This window comes from Salvelinus alpinus, chromosome 31, assembly GCF_045679555.1.
Source record: "Salvelinus alpinus chromosome 31, SLU_Salpinus.1, whole genome shotgun sequence".
NCBI lineage: Eukaryota > Metazoa > Chordata > Actinopteri > Salmoniformes > Salmonidae > Salvelinus > Salvelinus alpinus.
Genome location: NC_092116.1, coordinates 35,054,343 through 35,082,208, shown reverse-complemented (window position 1 = coordinate 35,082,208; position 27,866 = coordinate 35,054,343). Strand labels below are relative to the sequence as shown.

The window sequence follows — 27,866 nt, the reverse complement described above, 5'->3', positions numbered from 1 at the left end:
CTTCCTCCTCTAACCTATCCCCTCTCCCATACCTCTCTCCCCGCCTCCTCTCCTACCACACAAACCCTGGTCCTACTTTCACTCTCTCTCCTCCAGACCTCCAGCTTTAGTTTTTTTGTCAACATTTAGAGAGTTTGCATAGAAAAAAGATGTAACAATTGCCTGCTACATTATAAAAAAGAATTGCATGCAGTGGGCATAATACAAATCAAAATAAAACCCTTTGCTTTTATAATTAAAGGATTGACGCTTTATGGTTACGTGATGACATCACGTAGTCCAACAAACAACGATTAATCAGACTCATTTTCCACAACAATTTGAACCCTTTTTGTTCCATTCTTGGACTCCACTGTTCTCCACTCATCTTTCTCACTAACTGTACTCAACCTGCTTTCAACTTCAAATGACACTTTTGCTTCCGCCATCTCCACCAACCTGCTCACCAAACTCGAGAGGGAGGGGTCTGACTGCATGGGTCCTTAAAAAAGAGAGGAGGGAGACGTAGGACTCAATCTCAGCCAAAGGGAGAGTTAGAACTGGCATTTCAGAAAGGGAGATTTCAACATCTGTTCATCTAATACTGTATGTGAATGTATCCCGACTAGCCCTCTATTCCCTATGAAGTGCACTACTTTTGACCAGAGCCCATAGTGAATATGTTGCCCTGGACACATGTAGTGCACTTGTTTTGAAGGATAATGCTAATTCCACAATCTCCCAATTACCCTCTGGACACGCCCCTTTCCTGCTGACTCACCACACCTGAACTCACTCTGCTAATCACCAATTCCTCTTCCATTCTTATGGTATATAATCCGCATGTTTAACTTGGGATTGTTCAGTGTTTGTGGTGTCCCAGTTTCTTTATTGTTCCTGTTGTTGGTTGGCTAAAGTAAGTTTCTGCTATTGTAACGTCTCTATGGTTTTAAATTCCTGCGTTGTGACATAATATCCTGTTCATCCTAGCTTGTGTATTGTTATGGAGTCTAATACTGGGCTAGCTACCTTTAATATAACTGTAAGTGAAGTGTTACAGCTTGTGAGATGAGACATGGTCCAAAATATCCCTGCTAGCAGAATGTGTCTTACATCTATAATCCTGTAGACTGTTCTGCTCGGTTGCCTTTTGCACTGTGTCTCAGTGAACAAGGAACTATGAAATGCTGTTTTTACTTTCACCCCCCCCCCCTCTCAAAACTAATGTAGTTATTGATCAGTGCTGTACATGGTGACTAATCAGAACCATCCAGTGTATTATGGATTGATCTTCAGAGGTGGGACACATGCTGCTAGCAGGTACCTCATTGAACCATGTTCTGCTAGCTGTTGCTATGGAATGTCCTTTGATCTTGCTTCATTAATTAATAGGTCTAATATTGGGCTGTGGTGTAGCTTACTGGTCAGTCGTATGTTAATGTGGTGTGTACCCTCCAACACCACGACGTCTTATCACAGCCTTTCCTGATGGCCATTTCACCTTACCTACTGGTGTTACAAGCCACTAAGCCTTACCTGCCAGCCTTGTGTACTGTTTTTTATTTTTTGTTGGATAATAAAAGAACCAGAATGGAAAATGGTTCAACCGTAATGCCTGTATTCTGACATTTGGCAATAGCCAAAGCTGCAGGGCATTTCTACATTTGGGAACTAGAACTCTATTACTCCTGTCTGAGTGGTGAGAAATACCTGCCCAGAAATTCTCCTCAGTCCTTCTTAGGGATTAGGTTGGTGTTTAGGAAAGCAGACATATTCCTGTTCTAATCTACTGTATGGAGTTGAATCTGTGATTTTGATGGCTTCATTCTCTCAGGAGACTCCATGACCATGTTGACCAGTCTTCTGCTTCTCAGTGCTGCCTTTGCTCTGGGAGATGCAAGTAAGGGTCCACTTTTCTTGACTCGTTCTGTATTTTTCTTGTAGCAGAGGTGACTGACTGATCTACAAATAAAATTGTAGCTGTGATTTGTAGTTCTGTCTCCAATAGCCTTTAAATCCACATGTAACTTCTCCTTACAGATTCAATTCTAGAAGAAGACTTGTGTCCTTCCGGTTGGACCAAATATGGATCAATCTGCTTAATGTTTGTAAAGGCTACAAGGAGCTGGCCTGAAGCAGAGGTATCACCCTTACATCTACTGTGAATTTATAGGGGAAGTGTTGTTGAAATTAGCTCTGACGTTAAAGGTGATACTTTCTTAAACGGCAACACATGACTGATGTGAAATACTGAGCTTCCCTTTAAGATGGGAATTTTCTATAAATTGAATATTTAGTGTGTTGTGCCTCCTGTATATTGGGACCCACAGGAAATGGCTTAAGACAGAGATGAACTAGTATCTTTAAGAAATGTTTTAAAAGGGAGTTAGTTGTGATGGTCAATATTTGGTTGAGAGTCCAGAAGACAGATTCTCAGCGAGGCTGGCCGACTGACTAATAGATGAAATGTGTTTGTTAATTGCTTGGCTATTATTGTAGATAATATTTTTCTAAACTGACTTGCCTAGTTAAATAAATACTTTCTTCTCTAGAGGCACTGTGTGTCCCTTGGTGATCAACTGGTGTCTGTACCCAACGTTGTGAAGTACCTTGGCGCAAACCTGGCATCTGTGCACAGCTCCGAGGAGGATCAGTTTCTACAGGCGTTGGTCTTGCTGAAGACTGTTCGTTTCCCTCCTACCTGGATTGGCGGATTTAATTCTGTTAAGGTGGGACCATTAAGCACAGCGTCATATAGAGCCATTATTGCAAGTAACGCCGTTCCAGCTCAAATTGCTCAAGTGAACAGCAAACCTGGTTTAAATAAATGTAAACGTTAGGTGTGGCATGTAGGCTACCTGTAATTTGTTGATGTAGTTCTGTCTGTGCTGTGCCTAATGCTTTGTGTGGACCCCAGGAAGAGTAGCTGCTGCTTTTCAACAGCTACTGTAATGGGTTCCATATAAAATATCAAGAGTGCCCAGGAGATAGGAAGCCTCGCTGTTAAGACCATAGGGCCAATAAAGGCAAGGCTGCTAGTTTGAATCCCAGAGCTCACTGTGTGAAATCTGATGTGCCCTTCAGTAACACCCTGAGCCTAATTGATCCTGTAAGTCATTCTAGATGAATCTACTAAATTACTTCAATGTATTTAACTGTCAACTTCAGTAGGAGGCTTTTATACATTTAAAACGGTTCTAGTTTCAAAGTAATATATTTCAGACAGTCTTCTTGTAAACGTGTGTATGGGGTTTCTAGCTTCAACAGTTGTAGACTAGTTATGGTCTTTGAAATGTATTGGGATGATTGCAAATGTGAGGATTAGGCTCCATGTTCTTTACACAAGCAACAGTCCCAGTCGGATGGTTTTGAAGTAGTGGTAGCTTTAACTGTTGTTTGCAGGTGGAATAGAAAGGACTACATTTAGTTTGTATTCTGAAACCCCACTTTCCCCCCTCAGGACAGGTGGTGGTTCTGGAGCGATGGCTCCGACTTTGATCACCAGAACTGGGCTAAAGGAAGGCCCGCTGCTGGTGCCAGAGAGACTTGTATTCATATCAACTTTGGAGGTACAATAAGCCCAGTATCATTCACTAATCCAGTCATCAAATTAAACTTATTCCTAGTTCATTTAACTATTTATTCTCATGTAGACTTTCCTACTGTTATCGGTGTACAGCTGAATATTTCGGTTGTGTTTCGTCTTCAGCTCAAAAGTGTTGGCACAATGAAATATGTGGAAGGAGCTTGCCCTCGGTGTGCTCCCTGAGACTCCTGCCTCTTCGCCAGACTATACATTAAAAGCAGCAATGCTATTCTGTAGTGTCTGCATCCTTAATACTTCATTGTAACGTCAAATACTTTGTTGCTGTTAAATGAAGTCTCAGTTACTACACAAATGTTGACGAATTGTTTGCAGCCAATAAAATGTGGACACTATTTTGTCTCATGAGTTATTGAACATGAATGATACGTTTTAGTTAGTACTTTTTCTTACGGGTCCCCTGTGCGACTCAAAACCACAACCCTGATGTTGCAAGTGCCATGCTCGACTGTGCCACCAGGACATAACTGTCATTGTGCATAATTTTTAGTAAATGTACACCTGTGAAATTACGCAATATGTTTCAGATACTGAAGGTTGATTTGTTAATGAATATTTGTTTCATAAGTTGTGTTATATAGAACTGAGAAGGTCATTAAGCATTATGCCTGTTTTTTGTCACCACTCTAAAAATACATGGTTTATATTCACCTAGGCAAATCCACTTTCTAGCTTACAATGACCACCTACTCCGGACGGCGCTGGGCCAATTGTGCGCTGCCCAATGGGACTCAATCACGGCTGAATGTGCTACAGCCTGGATTTGAACCAGGTACTGTGACAACTCTTGCACCTAGATGCAGTGCCTTTCACTGCTGTGCCACTCAGTCGCAGGTTCCTGGAGTATCCTTTAGGGTTTCTTCAAATTGTAACTAGGCGGAACCCCTTGTAAGTGATCCTTGAAGAAAAAATTAAATCATGAGGTGAAATGCCAGCGGAGCTTCAAGTCCAATGTTTTATATCTGGGGTGTTGATGTTCTCTATCCGTAGCCAGAATGCTCACCATGCACTGCAACATCAAACAGGATTCCAGTTACATTCATCAGTGGTGTAGGGAGGTTGAAGTCTGTCAACCCTTAACATTTTTATTATACTGATTAACAAAACAAGCTCACGACAGATTTGATACCTTGGTTTTTGTGGGGACAACTTTTGCTAATAGTTATAATACCTTGTCCATAACGTAGAGGTCCATGTGGTATTAATTGAAGAGGTGGATGTGATCTGTGTTACATTCCAATTGACATGCCTTGTCTGTGTACCTGCAGACAAGTGAGCAGTTCAGTCTTCTGCACGCAATACAGCTAACCTTATCTTACCTCATTATCCATTGAATTGGGAATATTTTCTGTGTAAGATTGGAAAATAGATGGTATCAAACAATTATTTAGATCATACAAGGAACAAACCTCTCCTTGCACTTTCCATTTTTCAGTAAAAATGTCTTATGGCTGAAATCCTGCTAACGGGATCGATATGACAACAGCCAGTGGAAGTGCAGGGGGCCAAATTTAAACATTCAAACATACATGTCTCTCAAACCATTTTAAAGGTAATCTTGTTAATCCCACCAACGTGTCCGATTTCAAATAGGCTTTTCAGCGAAATCACCACAAACGATTGTTAGGTCACCGCAAAATCAGACTCATTTTTCCAGCCAAAGACAGGAGTCGCAGAAATGGAGAAAATGATGGACATTACCGAACAAAACGAACATTTCTTGTGGGAGTCCGGGGTGTGCATTTCGACGAAGATCAGCAAAGTTAGTTTTAGATTTATGCTTTTTGAGTTTTGTTGACTGCATAATTTGGCGGGTAACTGTATGGCTTGCTATTGTGGCTGAACGCCGTTTTCAGATTATTTAATGTTGTGTTTTGCCGTAAAGCTTTTTGAAATCTGACACAGCCGTTGCATAAAGAACAAGTGTATCTTTAATTCTGTGTAAAACATGTATCTTTCATCATAGTTGATGAGTATTTATGTTATTTGACGTGGCTCTGCAATTTCAGAGGCATTTCTGAACATGGTGAAATGAACATTTTGCATTTAAATTAACTTTATCGAACAAAACATGTATTGTGTAACATAGTCCTATGAGTGTCATCTGATGAAGATCTAAGGTTAGTGATTCAAAGAGAAAGATTAGTTGAGCATTTTAAATCTGGAATGGCTATGGAAACTCGAGGAGAGGTTAAGGAAACACACTGTAAGGTACAAAACTTAACCAACTGCCAAAGCAGCATTTTCTAAATCCAGTACTGAGGACCCCAAGAAGCGAGTATGGGCAACACGGTGCTACTAGTCTTCTGCCAAAACTCAGGTATCATTTCTTCAACCACATACAATAGATTAGCCTGGCACACAGGAATATGTATCCTTCCCAAATGGCTCCTCATGTAGTGAACTACCTTTAACGAGGGCCTATAATGCACTACAAAGAGAATATGAAGCATATAGATTGTCAGAGACTAACCATTTACTGAAAATGTACAGATTAGTCTAAAATCTTTTATTCAGGGAACCACTCCACAAAATGGCACAACTATATAGTGCACTAAGTTTGACAAGAGCCACATAACATTTAGGTACCATTTGAGATGCAGATAGTCTATTAAATAATGATGCACTCTCACCTTCTGCACTCTTCCAAGGGATTCACTGGGTGTCTCTCTCTCTGTTGTCTGTGAGTTATGGTCTACCTCTTCCACCTCTCCTTTTAAAGGACCTGTCACAGGTGTGACTAGTTGCCTCATTAACCCAACAAGAGATCCTGTTGTCGGGCCATTAGTTAGTGGTGTAAAGCACTTAAGGAGAAATACTTTCAAGTACTACTTAGGTCGTTTTTGGGGGTATCTTTACTTTACTATTTATATTTTTCCAAAAGAAAATAATGTACTTTTTACTCCATACATTTTCCCTGACACCCAAAAGTACTCGTTACATTTTGAATGATTAGCAGGACAGAAAAATGGTCCAATTCACGCACTTAGCAAGAGAACGTCCATTGTCATCCCTGCTGCCTCTGACCTGGCAGACTCACTAAACACAAATGCTTTGTTTGTAAATTGTGACTGAGTGTTGGAGTATGCCCTTGGCTATCCGTAATTATAAAAATAAATTTAAAAAATGGTGCCGTCTGGTTTGCTTATTGTAAGGAATTTGCAAGGATTTATACTTTTGCTTTGATACTTAAGTATATTTGATCAATTACATTTAATGTTGATACTTCAGTATATTTAAAACCGAATACTTTTAAACCTTTACTCAAGTAATATTTTACTGGGTGACTTTCACCTTTACTTGAGTCATTTTCTCTGAAGGATACTTCATAGGCAGTGAAGAGAGTCGTAGAGGAAGATGGGTCCAGTTTAGAGGGATCCTGAGAGGCTCCCTGTGAGTATGCCGAGGCCAATAGAGAGTGATAGGAATAACATGTGTTTCAGTAAGGTTGGTTTCTTAGCATTCATAGCCATGGTTACCAACTGTACCGCAGAAATGGAACATAAATCACAGAAAATAGATGTTGTGGTGGTAGCTGCAGAGAACTCCTTGGGTTATGAGATTTTACAGCAGAAGTGTTACAAGGTGTGATGAACGATAGCGTCCAGTTCTCCCAGGCTCTCAGCCTGCTGTAGGATCAGATTGGGCAAAGTAGTGGAATAGTGGTGAGGTTATAATGGGTCTAGGATCAGATGGGGTCATGTAGTGGAATAGTGGTGAGTTTATAATGGGTCTGGGATCTCACACAAGCACGAGTGCGCACACACACAAACACACACATACTAAATTCTCCAATTCAGTCAACCTCGGGATCGGTGTAGCCCCTGCGGGATGGTTGAGCTAACGTGCGCTAATGTGATTAGCATGAGGTTGTAAGTAACAAGAACATTTCCCAGGACATAGACATGTCTTATTCGGGCAGAAAGATTAACTTCTTGTTAATCAAACTGCACCGTCCAATTTACAGTAGCTGTTACAGTGAAAAAATGTCATGCTATTGTTTGAGGAGAGTGTACAGTTATCTATTTGAAAATGTATATATTGATCAATTTGGCACATTTGGGCATACTTTATACAACATTTTTAATAGAAATGCAAAACTTTGCACATACACTGCTGCCATCTAGTTGCCAAAACATTAATTCACCTATGGCCCCTGTTTACATGAGAATTGTCCATTCTAAATAAAATAAAATTCACACATTTAGAACATTTAAAGACCAGATTAAATCAAGAATAGTCTGATGGGTGACAATGTTAGCCCATCAGTTGTGAATGATGCCCAGTGGAATTCAAGAAACAGCACATACCTTTTTTTGGGCCACTTCTTCAAATCATAGTGCCACACCTCATAGACCTATATTTTTTTATTTGACCTTTATTTAACTAGGCAAGTCGGTTACGAACAAATTCTTATTTTCAATGACGATCTAGGAACAGTGGGTTCAGAGGCAGAACGACAGATTTGTACCTTGTCAGCTCGGGGATTCGATCTTGCAACCTTTCGGTTACTGGTCCAACACTCTAACCACTAGCCCCCTGACACATAAACTACTGCAGCATAAATCACATATACAAAACACAGGGCTGAAACCCATTCAAAAGAGCGAGGAGTACCTCGAATAAATACACAGGAGGAGACCCGAAAACAGAAGCGCACAATGATACAACACGGGTGCACGGAAAGAGCAACAGTACCAGAGGGATCCGTGACAGAGAGGTTAAGGAAACCCTGTGTAAGCTACAAATCTTATGCAACTGCTAAGGCAGCATTTTCCCAACTCGGTCCTGGTGATCCCAGGTATCATCTCTTCAACCACTTACAATAGATTCTCCTCGCACACAGGAACATGGATGCTTCCCAAATGGCTTCTTATCCCCTATGTAGTGCACTACTTTGGACCAGGGCCCACAGTGAACTAAATAGAGAATAGCTCAGGGCCACAAAGGTAATATGGACCCTTGTCTGAAGTAGCTCACTACAAAGGGAATAGGAGGTCAGTTGGGACGCAGTCAGGTACAGTATTAGATGACCAGATGTTGAAATCTCACCTTCTGAAGTCTTCAGTTGTAGCTTCACTTCTTCAGAGATCTTCAAAGGTCTTCACTGGGTCTCTCTCTCTCTCTGTCCTGCATGTGAGTTGAGTTCTACCTCTCCCTCAACTCCTATTTAAGGACCTGTCCAGTCAGACCCCTCCCTCTATTTTTCTAAATCTCTCATCCTTCAACCCTCCACATACTTTCTGTCCAGCCCAAAACCTGCTGGACCTGTCCGATATCTACCTGTTTGACAGGGTTGGGGTCAATTCAAAGTGAACGTATTCAACTTTTGTAACACATTCATGTGCTGCATATTGGGTCACAATATGGTTATGAAGATACTTAATTCTACCTAATTGAAGCTGATGAAGATGTAGTCTGAAGTGCATTACAATATCTTGGAAACACAATGACATTTCAGAAGGAGATAAATAATGAGCAGGAAAACCTCTTGTCATCATTGTGATGTCACCAGCTAACTCTGGAATTTTTAATTCATTTGAATGAACTGTGTTCTATTTGAATTAACTGCCAACCCTGCTGTCTGTGTTAGCTAATGATGAGCTTTATTCACCCCAAATCACTGTATCAGAGATGGGCCACTACACCCCTTAGGGACCCACCAATGCTGTCCCAAATGGCTCCCTATCGCCTATGATATTGTGCCCTACTTTTGACCAGGGCCCATATGACTTTGGTCAAAAGTAGGGCACTATAAAGATAGGAAGTTGTGATTTGTAATGCTACCCATGTAATTGAGTACATATGTTACACTGGCTTGTGTTGCTGTTTGTAACTGTATTTTACAATAAATATAAAGAATCAACTCTTGTTTTCCAGAGTTTCCTGGTCTTTGCATTAACAAGATAATAATTTCCAGCACCCTTCAGACCGTTGAAAATGCAAGAAAAGGAGAGGAGTACAGGCTCAGCCTGCCCCACCACTCCCAATCATTCTCAGGTAGCGGTGACTAATGTTAGCAGAAGTTTGTAGGAAGGTTTCACATGATCGTAGCACAAAAGTATTGTGCATAGTCCCCAGAAATACCATAAACCTCATAATCTCACAGTGTGATTTAATTTGAAATGTTGTCAGGAGGTAATTACTTAAATAGAGTTTAGTAAACTAAGCAATACATAAATAGTTGCCTCTAATGGCATTATATGTCATATTTAGCTCTGCCATTTCCTGGTTCCATTTCCATGGTTTCTAAGATTCTTATTAAATATCCTCCTGATTTCAGTTGATGTGACACAACAATCAATGTAACATGTAGAGAATCACTGTACCATCTAAACAACTGTAAAGTATATTTCCAATAACCAAAAATGTCAAAGATTAAGGTTAGAGAGACCATAGTGCACATAGAATAGATCTACAACTTATTGACTCACTTCCCATGGGAATTGTAACGGCTCTCTTTCGGTGAGTGAGTAGACCAAGGCGCAGCGGGTGATGAATACATAATGACTTTATTGTAAGACGAAGACAGACACGAAATACACTTGACTAAATATACAAAATAACAAAACGAACTAGACAGACCTAAACTACGAACTTACATGAAACGAAGAACACATGAACAGGAACGACCGAATGAACGAGACAGTACCGTGTGGTGCAACAAACACAGACACAGCGACAATCACCCACAAACAAACAGTGAGAACAACCTACCTTAATATGACTCTCAATTAGAGGAAAACGCAAAACACCTGCCTCTAATTAAGAGCCATACCAGGCAACCCAAAACCAACATAGAAACAGCAAACATAGACTGCCCACCCAAAACTCACGCCCTGACCATCACACACATACAAAACAACAGAAAACAGGTCAGGAACGTGACAGGAATGACAGATCTATAACTTGACTATCTATCTGAAATGAGTCCAGTCATACACCAAACTACATAATGGACCATACAAAGAAAACGTAATGTAACTTGTATTATCCAGGCTTCTAATATGCATCAATAAAATAGATATTCCTAACATCACACCTTGTAAGGCTGCCGGTCCGGTCCAGCCAGCACGGAACGTTGAAATAGAACAGGAATGACTGTCGAATTCTACAACGTCTTCATTCTATTCATTCTATTACAGGTGAGGTGAAGGGTCAATGTCTTAAGGCTGAAGGGCTGGAAGGGAGATATGTAGTAGGACCAGGGTTGTGTTGTTAGGAGAGGGGGGTGAAGAGAAGAGGAGAGGGAAAGAGGAGAGGTGATGGGTCAATGTCTTAAGGCTGAAGTATAGGAGGAGAAATATGTTGTAGGACCAGCAGCATTCCTTTATGAGGAGATGAGGGGATGTGAGGCAGAGAGAAGGGGGGAGAGGGTGATTAGCTAGCATCCCTTTCTTTGTGAAGGTGAAGCCTCTCTCTCTCTCACCACACCATGTCATCAAAATGACTTTCTGTATTTCTGGAGGAACAATACAATGGAATAGATGGATGGAGTCTGAAGTGACGTGGTACAAGAAAATAAGATATGAGACAAATGTGTGGAGGAGAAGAGGGGAGAGAAGAGAGAGAGGGGAGGGGAGAGAAGAGAGAGAGGGGGAAGGGAGATAAGAGAGAGAAAGAGAGAGGGGAGGGGAGAGAAGAGAGAGAGGGGGAAGGGAGAGAAGATAGAGAAAGAGAGAGGGGAGGGGAGAGAAGAGAGTTAGAGGGTAGGGGAAAGGAGTTTCTGTATTTATGGAAGAACAGGACAGTGGAATAGATGGATGGGTTTTTAAACAAATCTATTATGGGTCAACATGTACATTTTGTGGTTTGTTCGTTATGTTCTCCTGTCTCTTAGTGAATCCTGACCAGTGGTGTTATATTCTCCTGTCTCTTAGTGAATCCTGACCAGTGGTGTTATGTTCTCCTGTCTCTTAGTGAATCCTGACCATGGTGTTATGTTCTCCTGTCTCTTAGTGAATCCTGACCATGGTGTTATGTTCTCCTGTCTCTTAGTGAATCCTGACCAGTGGTGTTATGTTCTCCTGTCTCTTAGTGAATCCTGACCAGTGGTGTTATGTTCTCCTGTCTCTTAGTGAATCGTGACCAGTGGTGTTATGTTCTCCTCCTGATTGACCTTTAGCAGCATATTCACCACTCTCTCAAACGGCTAACTCCACCCTCTCGCGGAACAGGCCGAGAAACAAACTACACCAGCTCGCAGTCAACTCAGTGTATTTGAGAGATGCCGGAGAAAAGGCCATTTTAAAACCGTCCTGAGACTGCTGCATAGTCTACAGATATCCCTCAAACAAACAAAAAACGACTCTAATAGAATGAGTGCTAAAAAGTCGCTTATAGAGAAAGTCACTTATAGGCCTAGTAGCCTACTATCTATGGTGGTGAAATGGACAGCATTTTAGACTTCACTGCAGTGTCATGACGTGGCCCTCTTTGGGGATAGCGAGTACCATCTCCTTGTCTCTGCACCATCTCTCTCTATCACCACCTCTCTCTTCCCCCTACACCCAGGCTCTGTTATTGCAGGTCATACATTCCTAGAGGAGTCTCTCTCCTCAGGGCCATGCTGTATAGACAGAGAGAAGGTTTAACTTCTTGAGAATACAGGGGGTGCTATTTTTCCATTAGCATAATTTGCTCTACAGATTAAACTGCCTCTTATTCAATTATTGCTCTTACTATATGCATATAAATAATACCATTGGAACGAAAACAATCTCTAGTTTCTAAAACCGTTTCAATTTTGTCTCTGAGTGATACAGAAGTCATTTGACAGCACTTTCCATGACCAAGAAGAAAAAAGCAAGATGTGTATGCCAGCTTCAACGCTCTGCCTATATATGGTCGTGCCCCCTATGACCCGAAACACACCTCATTGGCCTTCCTCTGGGTGTCAAGAGGACGTCAGAGGAAAAATATCTTGTTTATCTGGGACTGACGTGATATGAGAGCTAATTCTTTGGCGTGACCGACAACTTCCGGTTCTCTAAATCGTGCGACTTGTAGCTGCGATTGTCTTCTGTTGTGCGGCCATTATGGATGAAAACTATCTCCGTCTCGAAGTTTGTTTGATACATGTGACCAGATCATCGTAATGTATGTTTTTTCAATATAGTTTAATCAGATTATTTGAATTTTTTCGGGAGTTTTGTGGTGTTCCGTTGTCTGATTTTATTTACGTTTGAGAGATCCGTGCCACTCGACCAGTACCTGTGCTAAATGGAGTGGGAAAGGAACAATTCTGAACGGAACCAACGACTCATCTTGACAAAGGACACTTTGATCAACATTCTGATGAAAGATCAGCCATAGTAAGACCCAATTTACGATGTTATATCATATCTGTTGTGCATGTGAACTGGCCGTGGGCGCCTAGCCGAATCTGCCTGGTATAGCTATGCTAATTTAGCGCTACATTTTGTTTTCGTTATAAAACATTTAATAAATCTGAAATATTGTTTGGATTCACCAGATGTTGGGCTTTCAATATCTGTACGCTGTGTATTTTTCTGAAATGTTTTAAGATGAGTAATTCGTTATATGACGTTGGTCTCTGTAATTGTTCTGGCTGGGTCAGCACTATTTCAGATTGCAGCTGCAATGTAGAACTGTGATTTATACCTGAAAAATGCACATTTTTCAACAAAAAAACTATGCTATACCATAAATATGTTATCAGACTGTCATCTTATGAAGTTGTTTCTTGGTTAGTGGCTATATATATTTTTATTTAGTCGAATTAGTGATAGCTACTGACGCAGGAAAAAACTATTGGGAGTAAAAAAATCGTGTCCTTTGCTAACGTGGTTAGCTAATAGATTTACATATTGTGTCTTCCCTGTAAAACATTTTAAAAATCTGAAATGGTGGCTTTATTCACAAGACCTGTATCTTTCATCTGGTATCTTGGACTTGTGATTTAATGATATTTAGATGCTACAAGTTACTTGTGACGCTATGCTAGCTATGCTACTCAGTGGGGGGGGGGGGGGTGGGGGGTGCTACCGGATCAGGGTTGGTGACTCGTGAGAAGTTAACAGGAGAACAAAGGAACCTCTTCTCCATCATAGAACTTGAGAACTGAACAATGTCCATGTTTTGGAGAATGTGTACACGGTCGGGGGAGAATCCAGCTACGCCCGGTCCATTTAGTTTTATGTTTGTGAAACTCATGAGAGACAATACAGCAACATTACCATAACTGTGTTTATACAAGAGTCTCAGTTGTGAGGCTTGCATCTAATTGTTGAATGAAATGAATGACTAAAGATGAAACTATTTGTGAAATTATGTCATGTGTTTTTAAACTGTTTAACTTCCCGTTAACTTATTTCAGCTAGGGGGCACTATTTATATGTTTGGAAAAATAACGTTCCCAAGGTAAACTGGTAAACTGACTTGAGACATAGTTTCAGGCTTTTATTTTGAAAAATGAGTGAGATTTATCAAAATGCGTCAGGTGTCCAAGAGATGTAGCTCGACATTTTCTTTCTCTGTAGTATTGAATAGTTCACCGTCCGGTTGAAATATTATTGATTATGTATGTTAAAAACAACCTGAGGATTGATTATAAAAAAACGTTTGACATGTTTCTACGAACATTACGGATACTTTTTGGAATTTTCGTCTGCCTTTCAGGACCGGAACGAGCCTGTGGTTTTCTGAACATAACGCGCAAACCAAATGGCGTTTTTTGGTTATAAAACTAATCTTTATCGAACAAAACTAACCTTTATTGTGTACCTGGGAGTCTCGTGAGTACAAACATCCGAAGATTATCAAAGGAAAGCGATTTAATTTTATTGCTTTTCTGAATTTCGTGACCAAGCTAATTTGCGGCTAGCTGTTCTTACTGTTTTGTCTAGTGATTGATAAACTCACAAACGCTTGGATTGCTTTCGCTGTAAAACATATTTTCAAAATCGGACACGATAGGTGGATTAACAACAAGCTAAGCTGAGTTTTGGTATATTTCACTTGTGATTTCATGATTATAAATATATATTTATTTTTAATTTATTTGGTGCTCTGCAATTCAGAGGTTGTTTACGAAGATGATCCCGCTAAAGGGATCTGTGCGTCAAGAAGTTAACGGAATCGATATGACAACAGCCAGTGAAAGTGCAGGGCGCCAAATTCAAACAACAGAAATCTCAAAATTAAAATTCCTCAAACATACAAGTATTTTACAGCATTTTAAAGATAAACTTGTTGTTAATCCCACCACAAAATCTCCGACAAAAGCACACCATCTGATTATGTTTAGTCAGTACCTAGTCACAGAAAAACACAGCCATTTTCCAGCCAAAGAGAGGAGTCACAAAAAGCAGAAATAGAGATAAAAATGTATCACTAAACTTTGATGATCTTCATCAGATGCCACTCATAGGACTTCATGTTACACAATACATGTATGTTTTGTTCGATAAAGTTCATATTTAAATCCAAAAATCTCAGTTTACATTGGCGCGTTATGTTCAGTAATGTTTTGCTTCCAAAACATCCGGTGATGTTGCAGAGAGCCACATCAATTTACAGAAATACTCATCATAAACATTGATAAAAGATACAAGTGTTATGCGTGGAACTTTAGATAACTTTAGATAAACTTCTCCTTAATGCAACCGCTGTGTCAGATTTCAAAAAAGCTTTACCGAAAAAGCACACCATGCTATAATCTGAGTATAGCGCTCAGAGCCCAAAACAAGCCATACAGAAATCCGCCATGTAGTGGAGTCAACAGAAGTCAAAAATAGCATTATAAGTATTCACTTACCTTTGATAATCTTCATCAGAATGCACTCCCGGGAATCCCAGTTCCACAATAAATGTTTGTTTTGTTCGAAAAAGTCCATAATTTATGTCCAAATAGTTCCTTTTTGTTCGCGCTTTTAGTTCACATATCGAAATTCACGACGCGCAGGCCAGACGAAAAGTCAAAACATTACATTACAGTTCGTAGAAACATGTCAAACGACGTATAGAATCAATCTTTAGGATGTTTTAAACATAAATCTTCAATAATGTTTCAACCGGAGAATTCCTTTGTCTTTAGAAATGCATTGGAACGCAGCTACCTCTCACGGGAGCGCGCCTGAGTGAGCTCATGGCCTTCTGGCAGACCCCTTACTCAATCAGCTCTTATTCTCTCCTCCTTCACAGTAGAAGCCTGAAACAAGGTTCTAAAGACTGTTGACATCTAGTGGATGCCTTAGGAAGTGCAATCAGACCAAATCTCCACTGTATATTGGATAGGCAAAGACTTGAAAACCTACAAACCTACAAACCTCAGATTTCCCACTTCCTGGTTGGATTTTTTCTCAGGTTTTTGCCTGCCATATGAGTTCTGTTATACTCACAGACATCATTCAAACAGTTTTAGAAACTTCAAAGTGTTTTCTATCCAAATCTACTAATACTATTCATATTCTAGCTTCTGGGCCTGAGTAGCAGGCAGTTTACTCTGGGCACCTCTGGGCACCTTATTCATCCAAGCTACTCAATACTGCCCCCAGCCATAAGAAGTTATTAACTGACTTGCCTAGTAAAATGTAGGTTATCAATGATCAGCTGATATAGGTATTACCGTGATGTCGGATCAAGAAACAAAAGCATTTCACTCCACCCGCTAAACAGATGTGACCAGATTTGATAGCCCACCCTCTTTTCCCTATGTCAATCACGTTTTTAGAAGGCTTGCTGACAATTTGTGATGAAATGCAGGGGGGGGGGGGGGGGGAATCAGAGCATCTGCCACCTGAAAAGGTCTATGCACGGTCTGTATCTGACACCTTAGAAGGCTGAGCTGATAAGTCTCTTCGTGTGTTTTTATACATAACATGCAACACTTCGGTTTAGTCTAAATGTGACTCACTCATACGTCAGCCATTAAAATAATATTGTATGATTCTTGATAGTGTATTTGCTGCCATTTTGTATTTGACAAGTTCCAGGTAGAACATACAGGAATCTGATTAGATTCTTATACTATACATCTTTTCCATGTTGAAGTCCCCCCCCAACATACAGATCTAGAATCAGCTTCCTCTCCCCCAATCCTAACCTTAACCATTAGTGGGGGAAATGCAAAACTGACCCCAGATCAGCGTCTATGGGTAACTTCACTATATACCGCCTGTCTTGCCACTGTTCCCTGGGCTCCGAAGACATGGATGTCAATTATGGCAGTCCCCCCCCGCTCTCTGATTCAGAGGGGTTGGTTAAATGCAGGAAGACACATTTCAGTTGAATGACTAGGTTGTAACACTGACTAGTTCCCCCTTTCCCTTTCCCAGTCATGTCGAGGTTTTCAGGGTTCTTTGCCTTCTCTCTGCTTCCATCTAGTGGTTGTTGTGAACAGCATGGTTTGTGAAAAAACAATCAAATCACACACACAGACAAAGTCTTGAATCAATGCTTTATTTCTGTGTCACGTTAGTACCAGGAAAACAAGGGTTGAAGGTCAAGGTCAACACGGAAGTGATGTCATCAGTGGTGGACGACCCTGGTCCTGTGCAGAGTTTAGAGCCATCCCAGCACTAACTAACAGACTGGCTACAGCTGATCAACTATTCATCAAACCTTGACTATAGCTGTTAACCTGTCTAGGATGAGAGTGGCGCTAGCGGCACTCCCCCCCCACCCCCACTGAAAAACCAGTGCCGCGAAATTCAAAAAAAATATTTTTTTTAAATATGTAACTTTCACACATTAAAGTCCAATACAGCTAATGAAAGACACAGATCTTGTGAATCCAGTCAACATGTCCGATTTTTTAAATGTTTTACAGGGAAGACACAATATGTAAAGATGTACATCTATTACCTAAAAACACATTAGCATAATCCACCATCTTTTATTTGTCCACCAACACCAGTAGCTATCACCAATTCGGCTAAACTAAGATATTTATAGCCCCTAACCAAGAAAAAAACTAATCAGATGACAGTCTGATAACATATTTATGGTATGGGATAGGTTTTGTTAGAAAAAAGTGCATATTTCAGGTAGATGGCATCGGTTACAATTGCACCCACCGTCACAAATGGAATAGACAAACTACTTAGAGCAACGTGTTTACCTACTTACTAATCATCAAACATTTCGTAAAAATACACAGCATACACGAATCGAAAGACACAGATCCTGTGAATACAGACAATATTTCAGATTTTCTAAGTGTCTTACAGCGAAAACACAATAAATCGTTATATTAGCATAGCACATAGCACATAGCAGCCCAGCATTGATTCTAGCCAAAGTGAGCGATAAAAGTAAACATCGCCAAAATATATTAATTTTTTCACTAACCTTCTCAGAATTCTTCAGATGACACTCCTGTAACATCATATTACACAATCCATATAGAGTTTGATCGAAAATGTTTATATTTAGCCACCAAAATCATGGTTAGACAATGTGGAATGTAGCTCAGCTGGTCAGAAAAAGTCTGTGCGCCACTTAGACAGTGATCTACTCTTATACATAAATACTCATAAACGTGACTAAAAAATATAGGGTGGACAGGGATTGATAGACAATTTAATTCTTAATACAATCGCGGAATTACATTTTTTAAATTATCCTTACTTTTCAATACAGCTTGCGCCAAGCGATGCTACGTCAAAAAACATGGCGTCCGAAGCCACTAAAATGTTTCGACAGAAACACGATTTATCATAATAAAAATGTCCTACCTTGAGCTGTTCTTCCATCAGTATCTTGGGCAAAGGATCCTTTCTTGGGAGAAATCATCTTTTGGTGGAAAGCTGTCCTCTTGCCATGTGGAAATGTCAACTGCGTTCGGGATGAACTGAAAAGCGTGCCCAACTTTTCACATCGTTGCAAAAATAAATGTCCCAAAATCGCACTAAACGGATATAAATTGCTATAAAACGCTTTAAATTAACTACCTTATGATGTTTTTAACTCCTATAACGAGTGAAAAGATGACCGGAGAAATATAACAGGCTAAACTAACGCTTGGAACAGGTGCGCGCCGGTGTCCTCTAGGCTCATGACGCAGCTCCCAAAGAATGACTAGCTTCAGGGTTTTTTCATTTGTAGGTCCTGTGAACGTGCAATCGACCCCGTTGGAATCGTCATCACGTAAAGGCATCCAGGGGAAGACGTAAGAAGTGTCCGTATAGTCATAGCAACGACAGTGCCCTTTTAACTGAGTTCAGAAGAGTGGCCAACATTTCTCAAATCTGACTCCATGTCAGGGAAATTGCTGTAGAATGGGCTCTGTTCCACTTAGAGACAAAATTTCAACTCCTATAGAAACTATAGACTGTTTTCTATCCAATAATAATAATAATATGCATATTGTACGATCAAGGATTTTGTGGGAAGCCGTTTCAAAAATTAGCCAAGTTAGCATAAATAGTCTAAACAGCGCCCCCATCCCCAACAGGTTAATCTATTAACCTGTTTGGGATAGGGGGCAGCATTTTCACTTTGGAAGAATCGCGTGCCCATAGTGAACTGCCTCCTACTCTGTCCCAGATGCTAATATATGCATATAATTATTGGATAGAAAAAACTCTAAAGTTTTTAAAACTATTTGAATTATGTCTGTGTATAACAGAACTCATATGGCAGGCAAACTTCCAAACAGGAAGTGAGAATTCTGAGAAGGGTCGATGTGAAAGTCATCGCCTATTCAATTCCCTGTAATATATGGATCTGTTTGCACTTCCTATGCCTTCCACTAGATGTCAACAGTCTGTAGAACGTGGAATGAAGCCTCTAGTGTGATGTGGGGCCGGATGGGAGCTATTTGAGTCAGTGGTCTGGCAGAATGCTAGTTCCTGGTCACCTGCGCTAGTCATGAAACGGCAATGTGTGCCATTACTTATACAGACATGAAGAAATGCTCCGTTTGGAGCGTTATTGGATATATATGATAACAACATCCTGAAGATTGATTCTCTACGAAGTTTGACCAGTTTTCTCGACTTGTAATATAACTTTTTGAAGTTTTCGTCCGACATTTGCCTGCATCTGCGCCAGCGTTTGGACACGTGTACTACACATGCAAGCTAAAGTTGCTCATCTTGCAGGTGCCTTGGTGGAAGAGTGGGGTAACATCTCACAGCAAGAACGGGCAAATCTGGTGCAGTCCATGAGGAGGAGATGCACTGCAGTTCTTAATGCAGCTGATGGCCACAGCAGATACTGACTGTTACTTTTGATTTTGACCCCCCCCCCCTTTGTTCAGGGACACATTTTTCCATTTCTGTTAGTCACTTGTCTGTGGAACTTGTTCAGTTTATGTCTCAGTTGTTGAATCTTGTAATGTTCATACAAGTATTTACACATGTTGAGTTTGCTGAAAATAAACGCATTTGACAGTGAGAGGACATTTCTTTTTTTGCTGAGTTTATATGTAACATGTTTTTAACTTGTCCATTTCTGGTAGGTTACTGTTGGTGTGTGAACAGTACTGGACAGAAGATCCGGGGTACTAATATGCCACCAAGATCAACTGTTTCACCAAGGTACACACTCACTCATTCACTAAATGTTAATCCTTTGCAGCAGATTCTGAATGTTGTTTTTGTCTGTAATTGTAGATGTGAACGTAGATGAAAGCCATTGGAACGAAGATGTTGAAAAGACGGACAGTTGTCTTTACTGTACTACAGGAACTGATTCACGTTCCATTAAAATAAATGAAGAAATCCAGAGATTAAACTGTCAATTTTACTTTCTTTATTGTCGTTTTGATATGCTGAACAATTCATCTGAACCTGTCCATTTCTGGGAAATGGAGGAAGGAGTTGGATTCTTTTAAATGAACTTTTTAAGACAACATATTTTGCTACAGGGGTACAATAATAACCATCTTACACAATAAACCTATTGCAAGACATTCCCTACATAGTACACTGCTTTTGACCAGGGCCTATAGGGTCACAACTAGTCCACTATGTAGGGAACAGGGTTCTATGTGGGACATACGTCATCCATCTATTCCATTGTCCTGTTCTTCCAGAAATACAGAAGGTCACGTTGATGACAAGTTTGGTGAAAGAGAGGATTGACCCTCACAAAGAAAAGGCACGCTAGCTATTCACCCTTTCCCACCTCTCCTCCTCACAAAGGAATGCTGCTGGTCCTAGGGCATATCTCTCTTCCAATACTTTTGCCTTAAGACATGAATCTATTACCTCTTATCTTGCAGACTGTTTTAAATTAAATCACACAGGTATTATCTGGTTTATGGTATTTTTTACACAATACTTTTGCACTGCGATTATGTAAAAACCCACAAACTTCTGCTAAAAATAGCCACCGCTAGCTGAGAATCATTGGGAGTGGTGGGGCAGGCTGTGCCTGTCCTCCTCTCTTTTTGTTGCATTTTCAACATTCTGAAAGATGCTGGAAATGAATATCTTGTTAATGCAAAGACCAGGAAACTCTGGAAATAAATACAAGTCGATTATTTCAATTAATGGCTCTGAATGCGCTGTCAGCATGCAGCCAAAAGTTACCAACCACTTTTGGAGCTAACTAGCTAGTGCTCAAATGGAATTCTTATGTCGACAGCCGATGAGAGTTGTGTTCATAACATGGCTAACTTACCTAGCTAACATTACCTAGCTAACAAAACAAGTTATATTAACAGGATAGATAGCTGGCCATTAGCAACATTGGGTTGTCAATGAGACAGAGCTCGCTAACCAGCTGAGCCAGAAAACAATATAACAAAATAATAATTTTGTATTTGAAAGAACTCCAACAGACTCTGCATTTCAGGAATCACAGTAGCAAGTATCTCTGGTGCACTGTTAAAAATATGTAGCCATTTAAACTATTCGTTTTTCCAAAAAACTCTACCTTTTTTGTAATCCTCTCAATGGATTTCATGTGTTGTAAACATGAGCTTGTCCAAGTTGTTGGACTTGACGACGGTTGCTATTCATTGGAGCTCTATGATCAGTTGCCCAACATTCTAGGGCAAAAGGTCAGTTATAGAGACGGCTGTTAATTCAAATGAATTCAACATTCCGGAGTTAAAATGATGCTGCAACTAAAGTCTATCTGGTCACATCACAATGATGACAAGAGGTTTTCCTGCTCATTATTTATCTCCTTCTGAAATGTCATTGTGTTTCCAAGACATTGTAATGCACTTCAGACTACATCTTCATCAGCTTCAATTAGGTAGAATTAAGTATCTTCATAACCATATTGTGACCCAATATGCAGCACATGAATGCGTTAGAAAAGTTGAATACCTTCACTTTGAATTGACCCCAACCCTGTCAAACAAATAGATAGACAGGTCCAGCAGGTTTTGGGCTGGACAGAAAGTATGTGGAGGGTTGAAGGATGAGAGAGAGAGAGATTGAGAAAAATAGAGGGAGGGGTCTGACTGGACGGGTCCTTAAATAGGAGTTGAGGGAGAGGTAGAACTCAACTCACATGCAGGACAGAGACAGAGAGAGACCCAGTGAAGACCTTTGAAGATCTCTGAAGAAGTGAAGCTACAACTGAAGACTTCAGAAGGTGAGATTTCAACATCTTTTCATCTAATACTGTACCTGTCTATGTCCCAACTGACCTCCTATTCCCTTAGTAGTGAGCTACTTTAGACAAGGGTCCATATTACCTTTGTGGCCCTGAGCAATTCTCTATTTAGTTCACTGTGGGCCCTGGTCCAAAGTAGTGCACTACATAGGGGATAAGAAGCCATTTGGGAAGCATCCATGTTCCTGTGTGCAAGGAGAATCTATTGTAAGTGGTTGAAGAGATGATACCTGGGATCACCAGGACCGAGTTGGGAAAATGCTGCCTTAGCAGTTGCATAAGTTTTGTAGCTTACACAGGGTTTCCTTAACCTCTCTGTCACGGATCCCTCCGGTACTGTTGCTCTTTCCGTGCACCGGTTTCGGAGGCCAACGTCACTGGCCTCTAGGAACTGAACTGTGTCATTGCCCACACCTGGCCCACGTATTCTCCCCTGAATAGTAATTGTATGTTTGTGCCCTTTGTTCTCATTCCATTTATTGTTCCAATGTCCGTTGGTCGTGTGAGTACCTGTGCCTTGTTTTGGCTTTCGTGCCGCTTGTATTGTGCATAGATGATTACGAGTCTCATCCCGTGTAATTATTTGAGGTACTCTTAGCTCTTTTGAATGGGTTTCAGCCCTGTGTTTTGTATACGTGTTTGTTAGGTTATAAAAAAAATTGCATGCAGTGGGCATAATACAAGTCAAAATAAAACCCTTTGCTTTTATATTTAAAGGATTGACGCTTTATGGTTACGTGATGACATCACGTACTCCAACACACAACGATTAATCAGTCATTTTCCACAACAATTTGAACCCTTTTTATTCCATTCTTGGACTTCACTGTTCTCCACTCATCTTTCTCGCTAACTGTACTCAACTTGATTTCAACTTCAAATGACACTTTTGCTACCGCCATCTCCACCAACCTCCTCACAAAAATCAAGAGGGAGGGGTCTGACTGGATGGGTCCTTAAAAAGGAGAGGAGGGAGACGTAGGACTCAATCTCATCCCAAATAGCCCTCTATTCCCTATGAAGTGCACTACTTTTGACCAGAGCCCATAGTGAATATGTTGCGCTGGACAAATGTAGTGCACTTGTTTTGAAGGATAATGCTAATTTCACAAACGCCCAATTACCCTCTGGACACGCCCCTCTCCTGCTAACTCACCACACCTGAACTCACTCTGCTAATCACCAATTCCTCTTCCATTCTTATGGTATATAAGCAGCATGTTTAACCTGGGTTTGTTCAGTGTTTGTGGTGTCCCAGTTTCTTTATTGTTCCTGTTGTTGGTTGGCTAAAGTAAGTTCCTGCTATTGTAACTTTTCTAGGGTTTAAAATTCCTGCGTTGTGACATAATATCCTGTTCATCCTAGCTTGTGTATTGTTATGGTGTCTAATACTGGACTAGCTACCTTTAATATAACTGTAAGAGAAGTGTTACAGCTTGTGAGATGAGACATGGTCCAAAATGTCCCTGCTAGCAGAATGTGACTTACATCTATAATCCTGTATACTGTTCTGCTCGGTTGCCTTTTGCACTGCGTCTCAGTGAATAAAACACTATGAAATGCTGCTTTTTCTTTCACCCCCCCCCCCCTCAAAATCAAACGGATTCATTCCATGTTGTGCTCAGCTGTCTTGTTAATCCCCCTCACAACATGGGCACCATGATGGGCCAGACAGGATGTAGAGGAACCATGGATGTGCAAAGCCAGAACAAAACATTGTCAGACGTATTGTAAACTAGATTTATTTGTTGCTCAGTGCTGTAAATGTTGACTTATCACAACCATCTAGTGTATTATGGATTGATCTTCAGAGGTAGGACCCATGCTGCTAGCAGGTACCTCATTGAACAACGTCTAGCAAGCTGTTGCTATGGAATGTCCTTAGACCTTGCTTCATTTATTAATAGGTCTAATATTGGGCTGTGGTGTAGGTTACTGGTCAGTCGTATGTTAATGTGGTGTATTCCCTCCAGCACCACATCTTATCACAGCCTTTCCTGATGGCCATTTCACCTTACCTACTGGTGTTACAAGCCACTAAGCCTTACCTGCCAGCCTTTTGTACTGTGTTTTTATTTTTTGTTGGATAATAAAAGAACCAGAATATAACTTTGTTCAACCATAATGACTGTATTCTGGCAGATTTGGCAATAGGCAAAGCTGCAGGACATTTCTACATTTGGGAACTAGACCTCTATTACTCCTGTCTGAGTGGAGAGATACGTGCCCAGAAATTCCCCTCAGCCCTGCTTAGGGAATAGGTTGGCGTTTAGGAAAGCAGACATATTCCTGTTCTAATCTACTGTCTGTGCAGTTGAATCTGTGATTAGTACTGGAATACATCGGATAATTGGGATGGCTGGGGTACGTGGAGAGGTCAGGGTTACACTGCACTCCCCTAAACTGTTCTCACTGAATTGGTTTTGATGGCTTCACTCTGTGTTTCTCTCAGGAGACTCCATGACCATGTTGACCGGTCTTCTGCTTCTCAGTGCTGCCTTTGCTCTGGGAGATGCAAGTAAGTCTACTTTTCTTGACACGTTCTGCATGTTTCTTGTTGCAGAGGTGACTGACTGATCTACAAATAAAATTGTAGCTGTGATTTGTACATCTTTCTCCACTAGCCTTTAAAGCCACATGTAACTCCTCCTTACAGATTCACTTCTAGAAGAAGACTTGTGTCCTTCCGGTTGGACCAAATATGGCTCAAGCTGCTTAATGTTTGTCAAGACTACAAGGAGCTGGCCTGAAGCAGAGGTATCACCCTTACATCTACTGTGAATTTGAAGGGGAAGTGTAGTTGAAATTAGCTCTGACTCTAAAAGGTGATACTTTCTTAAACAGAAACACATGACTGATGTGAAATACTGAACTTCCCTTTATTAAGATGGGAATTTTCTATACTTTTGAATATTTAATGTGCAGTCGTGCCGCCTGTATACTGGAACCCACAGGACATGGCTTAAGACGGAGATAAACTCGTATCTTTAAGATAATGTTTTAAAAGGGAATTAGTTGTGATGGGCAATATTTGGTTGAGAGTCCAGAAGACAGATTCTCAGCTAGGCTGGCCGACTGACTAATACATGAAATGTCTTTGTTCCCATCTACTGCTTGGCTGTTATTGTAGATAATATTTTTCTTCACTGACTTGCCTAGTTAAATAAATACTTTCTTCTCTAGAGGCACTGTGTGTCCCTTGGTGATCAACTGGTGTCTGTACCCAACGTTGTGAAGTACCTTGGCGCAAACCTGGCATCTGTGCACAGCTCCGAGGAGGATCAGTTTCTACAGGCGTTGGTCTTGGTGAAGACTGTTGGTTTCCCTCCTACCTGGATTGGCGGATTTCTTTCTGCTAAGGTGGGACCAGTAAGCACAGTGTTATATAGAGCCATTATTGCAAGGAACTCCGTTCCATCTCATCTTGCTCAAGTGAACATCAAACCTGGTTAAAAAAAATACAATGTCAGTTGTAGCATGTTAGCTACTTGTAATTTTATGTAGTTCTGTCTGAGCTGTATGTCATTTGTGTGGACCCCAGGAAGAGTAGCTGCTGCTTTTTAACAGCTACTGTAATGGGTTCCATATAAAATATCAAGAGTGCCCAGGAGATAGGTAGCCTCGCCGTTAAGACCATGGGGCCAATAAAGGCAAGGCTGCTAGTTTGAATCCCAGAGCTCACTGTGTGAAATCTGATGTGCCCTTGAGTAACACCCTGATCCTAATTGATCCTGTAAGTCATTCTAGATGAATCTACTAAATTACTTCAATGTATTTAACTGTCAACTTCAGTAGGAGGCTTTTATACATTTAAAACGGGTTCTAGTTAAGTATAAATTTGATCAAAGTAATATATTTCAGACAGTCTTCTTGTAAACGTGTGTATGGGGTTTCTAGCTTCAACAGTTGTAGACTAGTTATGGTCTTTGAAATGCATTGGGATGATTGCAAATGTGAGGATTAGGCTCCATGTTCTTTACACAAGCAACAGTCCCAGTCGGATGGTTTTGAAGTAGTGGTAGCTTTAACTGTTTTGTTGTTTGCAGGTGGAATAGAAAGGACTACATTTAGTTTGTATTCTGAAACCCCACTTTCCCCCCTCAGGACAGGCGGTGGTTCTGGAGCGATGGCTCCGACTTTGATCACCAGAACTGGGCTAAAGGAAGGCCCGCTGCTGGTGCCAGAGGGACTTGTATTCATATCAACTTTGGAGGTACAGTAAGCCCAGTATCATTCACTAATCCAGTCATCAAATTAAACTTATTCCTAGTTCATTTAACTACTTATTCTCATGTAGACTTTCCTACTGTTGTCGGTGTACAGCTGAATATTTCGGTTGTGTTTCGTCTTCAGCTCAAAAGCGTTGGAACAATGAAATAAGTGGAAGGAGCTTGCCCTCGGTGTGCTCCCTGAGACTCCTGCCTCTTCGCCAGACTATACACTAAAAGCAGCAATGCTATTCTGTAGTGTCTGCATCCTTAATACTTCATTGTAACGTCAAATACTTTGTTGCTGTTAAATGAAGTCTCAGTTACTACACAAATGTTGACGAATTGTTTGCAGCCAATAAAATGTGGACACTATTTTGTCTCATGAGTTATTGAACATGAATGATACGTTTTAGTTAGTACTTTTTCTTACTGGTCCCCTGTGGGACTCAAACCCACAACCCTGATGTTGGAAGTGCCATGTTCAACTGTGTCACCAGGACATATAACTGTCATTGTGCTTAACTTTTTGTAAATGTTTACCTGTGAAATTACGCAATATGTTTCAGATACTGAAGGTTGATTTGTTAATGAATATTTGTTTCATAAATTGTGTATAGAACTGAGAAGGTCATTAAGCATTATGCCTGTTTTTTGTCACCACTCTAAAAATACATGGTTTATATTCACCTAGGCAAATCCACTTTCTAGCTTACAATGACAACCTACTCCGGACGGTGCTGGGCCAATTGTGCGCTGCCCAATGGGACTCAATCACGGCTGAATGTGCTACAGCCTGGATTTGAACCAGGTACTGTGGCAACTCTTGCACCTAGATGCAGTGCCTTTCACTGCTGTGCCACTCAGTCGCAGGTTCCTGGAGTATCCTTTAGGGTTTCTTCAAGTTGTAACTAGGGGGAATCCCTTGTAAGTGATCCTTGAAGAAAAAATTCAATCATGAGGTGAAATGCCAGCGGAGCTTCAAGTACAATGTTTCATATCTGGGGTGTTGATGTTCTCTATCCGTAGCCAGAATGCTCACCATGCACTGCAACATCGAACAGGATTCCAGTTACATTCATCAGTGGTGTAGGGAGGTTGAAGTCTGAACATTTTAATTATACAGATTAACAAAACTAGCTCAGATTTCATACCTCGGTGTTTGTGGTGATTGACTTTTGCTAAAAGTTCTCATACCTTGTCCATAATGTAGAGTCCTATAGGGTATTAACCTTTCTAGGACACACGTTTCCCCCCACAACATTCCGCTGAAAAGGCAGCGCGCGAAATTAAAAAATTATTTTTTGAAAATATTTTCACACCTTAACAAGTCCAATACAGCAAATGAAAGAAACATTTTGTTAATATACCCATGGTGTCTGATAATAAAAAAATGTACAGCGATCAACATTTATGCTAGATCACCAAATCCAAAAAACACACAGCCATTTTTCCCAGCCAAAGATAGTCAAAGCCGAAATAGAGAAAATGAATCACTAATCTTCATCAGATGACACTCATAGGACATGTTACAC

General features: G+C 40.6%; 2 protein-coding genes across 4 annotated transcripts; both read left to right on the top strand.

Annotated features, from left to right (window-relative positions):
* The first annotated feature begins 790 nt into the window (after window positions 1-790).
* Window positions 791-4,517, top strand: LOC139561551 (ladderlectin-like). 3 transcript variants are annotated; one of them, XM_071378772.1, is made up of 6 exons: window positions 791-895; window positions 1,814-1,879; window positions 2,020-2,120; window positions 2,532-2,708; window positions 3,440-3,548; window positions 3,689-3,918. In XM_071378772.1, the coding sequence occupies exons 2-6, from the start codon at window positions 1,822-1,824 to the stop codon at window positions 3,778-3,780; spliced, it is 537 nt and encodes a 178-aa protein (XP_071234873.1). In that variant the 5' UTR covers window positions 791-895; window positions 1,814-1,821; the 3' UTR covers window positions 3,781-3,918. The 3 variants fall into 3 exon arrangements, with proteins under 3 accessions (XP_071234873.1, XP_071234875.1, XP_071234874.1); XM_071378774.1 differs by lacking the exon at window positions 3,689-3,918 and adding an exon at window positions 4,239-4,517 and having other exon boundaries at window positions 814-895; XM_071378773.1 differs by having other exon boundaries at window positions 822-895; window positions 1,817-1,879.
* Window positions 4,518-8,636: 4,119 nt separating this feature from the next.
* Window positions 8,637-26,706, top strand: LOC139561545 (ladderlectin-like). The gene is made up of 7 exons (XM_071378753.1): window positions 8,637-8,694; window positions 22,063-22,102; window positions 24,576-24,641; window positions 24,780-24,880; window positions 25,307-25,492; window positions 26,228-26,336; window positions 26,477-26,706. Exons 3-7 carry the CDS (start codon window positions 24,584-24,586, stop codon window positions 26,566-26,568), a joined length of 546 nt encoding a protein of 181 aa, XP_071234854.1. The 5' UTR covers window positions 8,637-8,694; window positions 22,063-22,102; window positions 24,576-24,583; the 3' UTR covers window positions 26,569-26,706.
* Window positions 26,707-27,866: the final 1,160 nt, after the last annotated feature.

What these genes read in the sequence shown, in the direction of transcription:
- LOC139561545 (XM_071378753.1), top strand. Translation starts at nt 24,584, where the DNA reads ATGACCATGTTGACCGGTCTTCTGCTTCTCAGTGCTGCCTTTGCTCTG. An exon ending in CTTTGCTCTGGGAGATGCAA is followed by an intron (nt 24,642 to 24,779) that starts GTAAGTCTACTT and finishes TCCTCCTTACAG; the next exon opens with ATTCACTTCTAGAAGAAGAC. An exon ending in TTTCTGCTAAGGTGGGACCA is followed by an intron (nt 25,493 to 26,227) that starts GTAAGCACAGTG and finishes TTCCCCCCTCAG; the next exon opens with GACAGGCGGTGGTTCTGGAG.
- LOC139561551 (XM_071378772.1), top strand. Translation starts at nt 1,822, where the DNA reads ATGACCATGTTGACCAGTCTTCTGCTTCTCAGTGCTGCCTTTGCTCTG. An exon ending in GGAGCTGGCCTGAAGCAGAG is followed by an intron (nt 2,121 to 2,531) that starts GTATCACCCTTA and finishes TTTCTTCTCTAG; the next exon opens with AGGCACTGTGTGTCCCTTGG. An exon ending in GCGGATTTAATTCTGTTAAG is followed by an intron (nt 2,709 to 3,439) that starts GTGGGACCATTA and finishes TTCCCCCCTCAG; the next exon opens with GACAGGTGGTGGTTCTGGAG.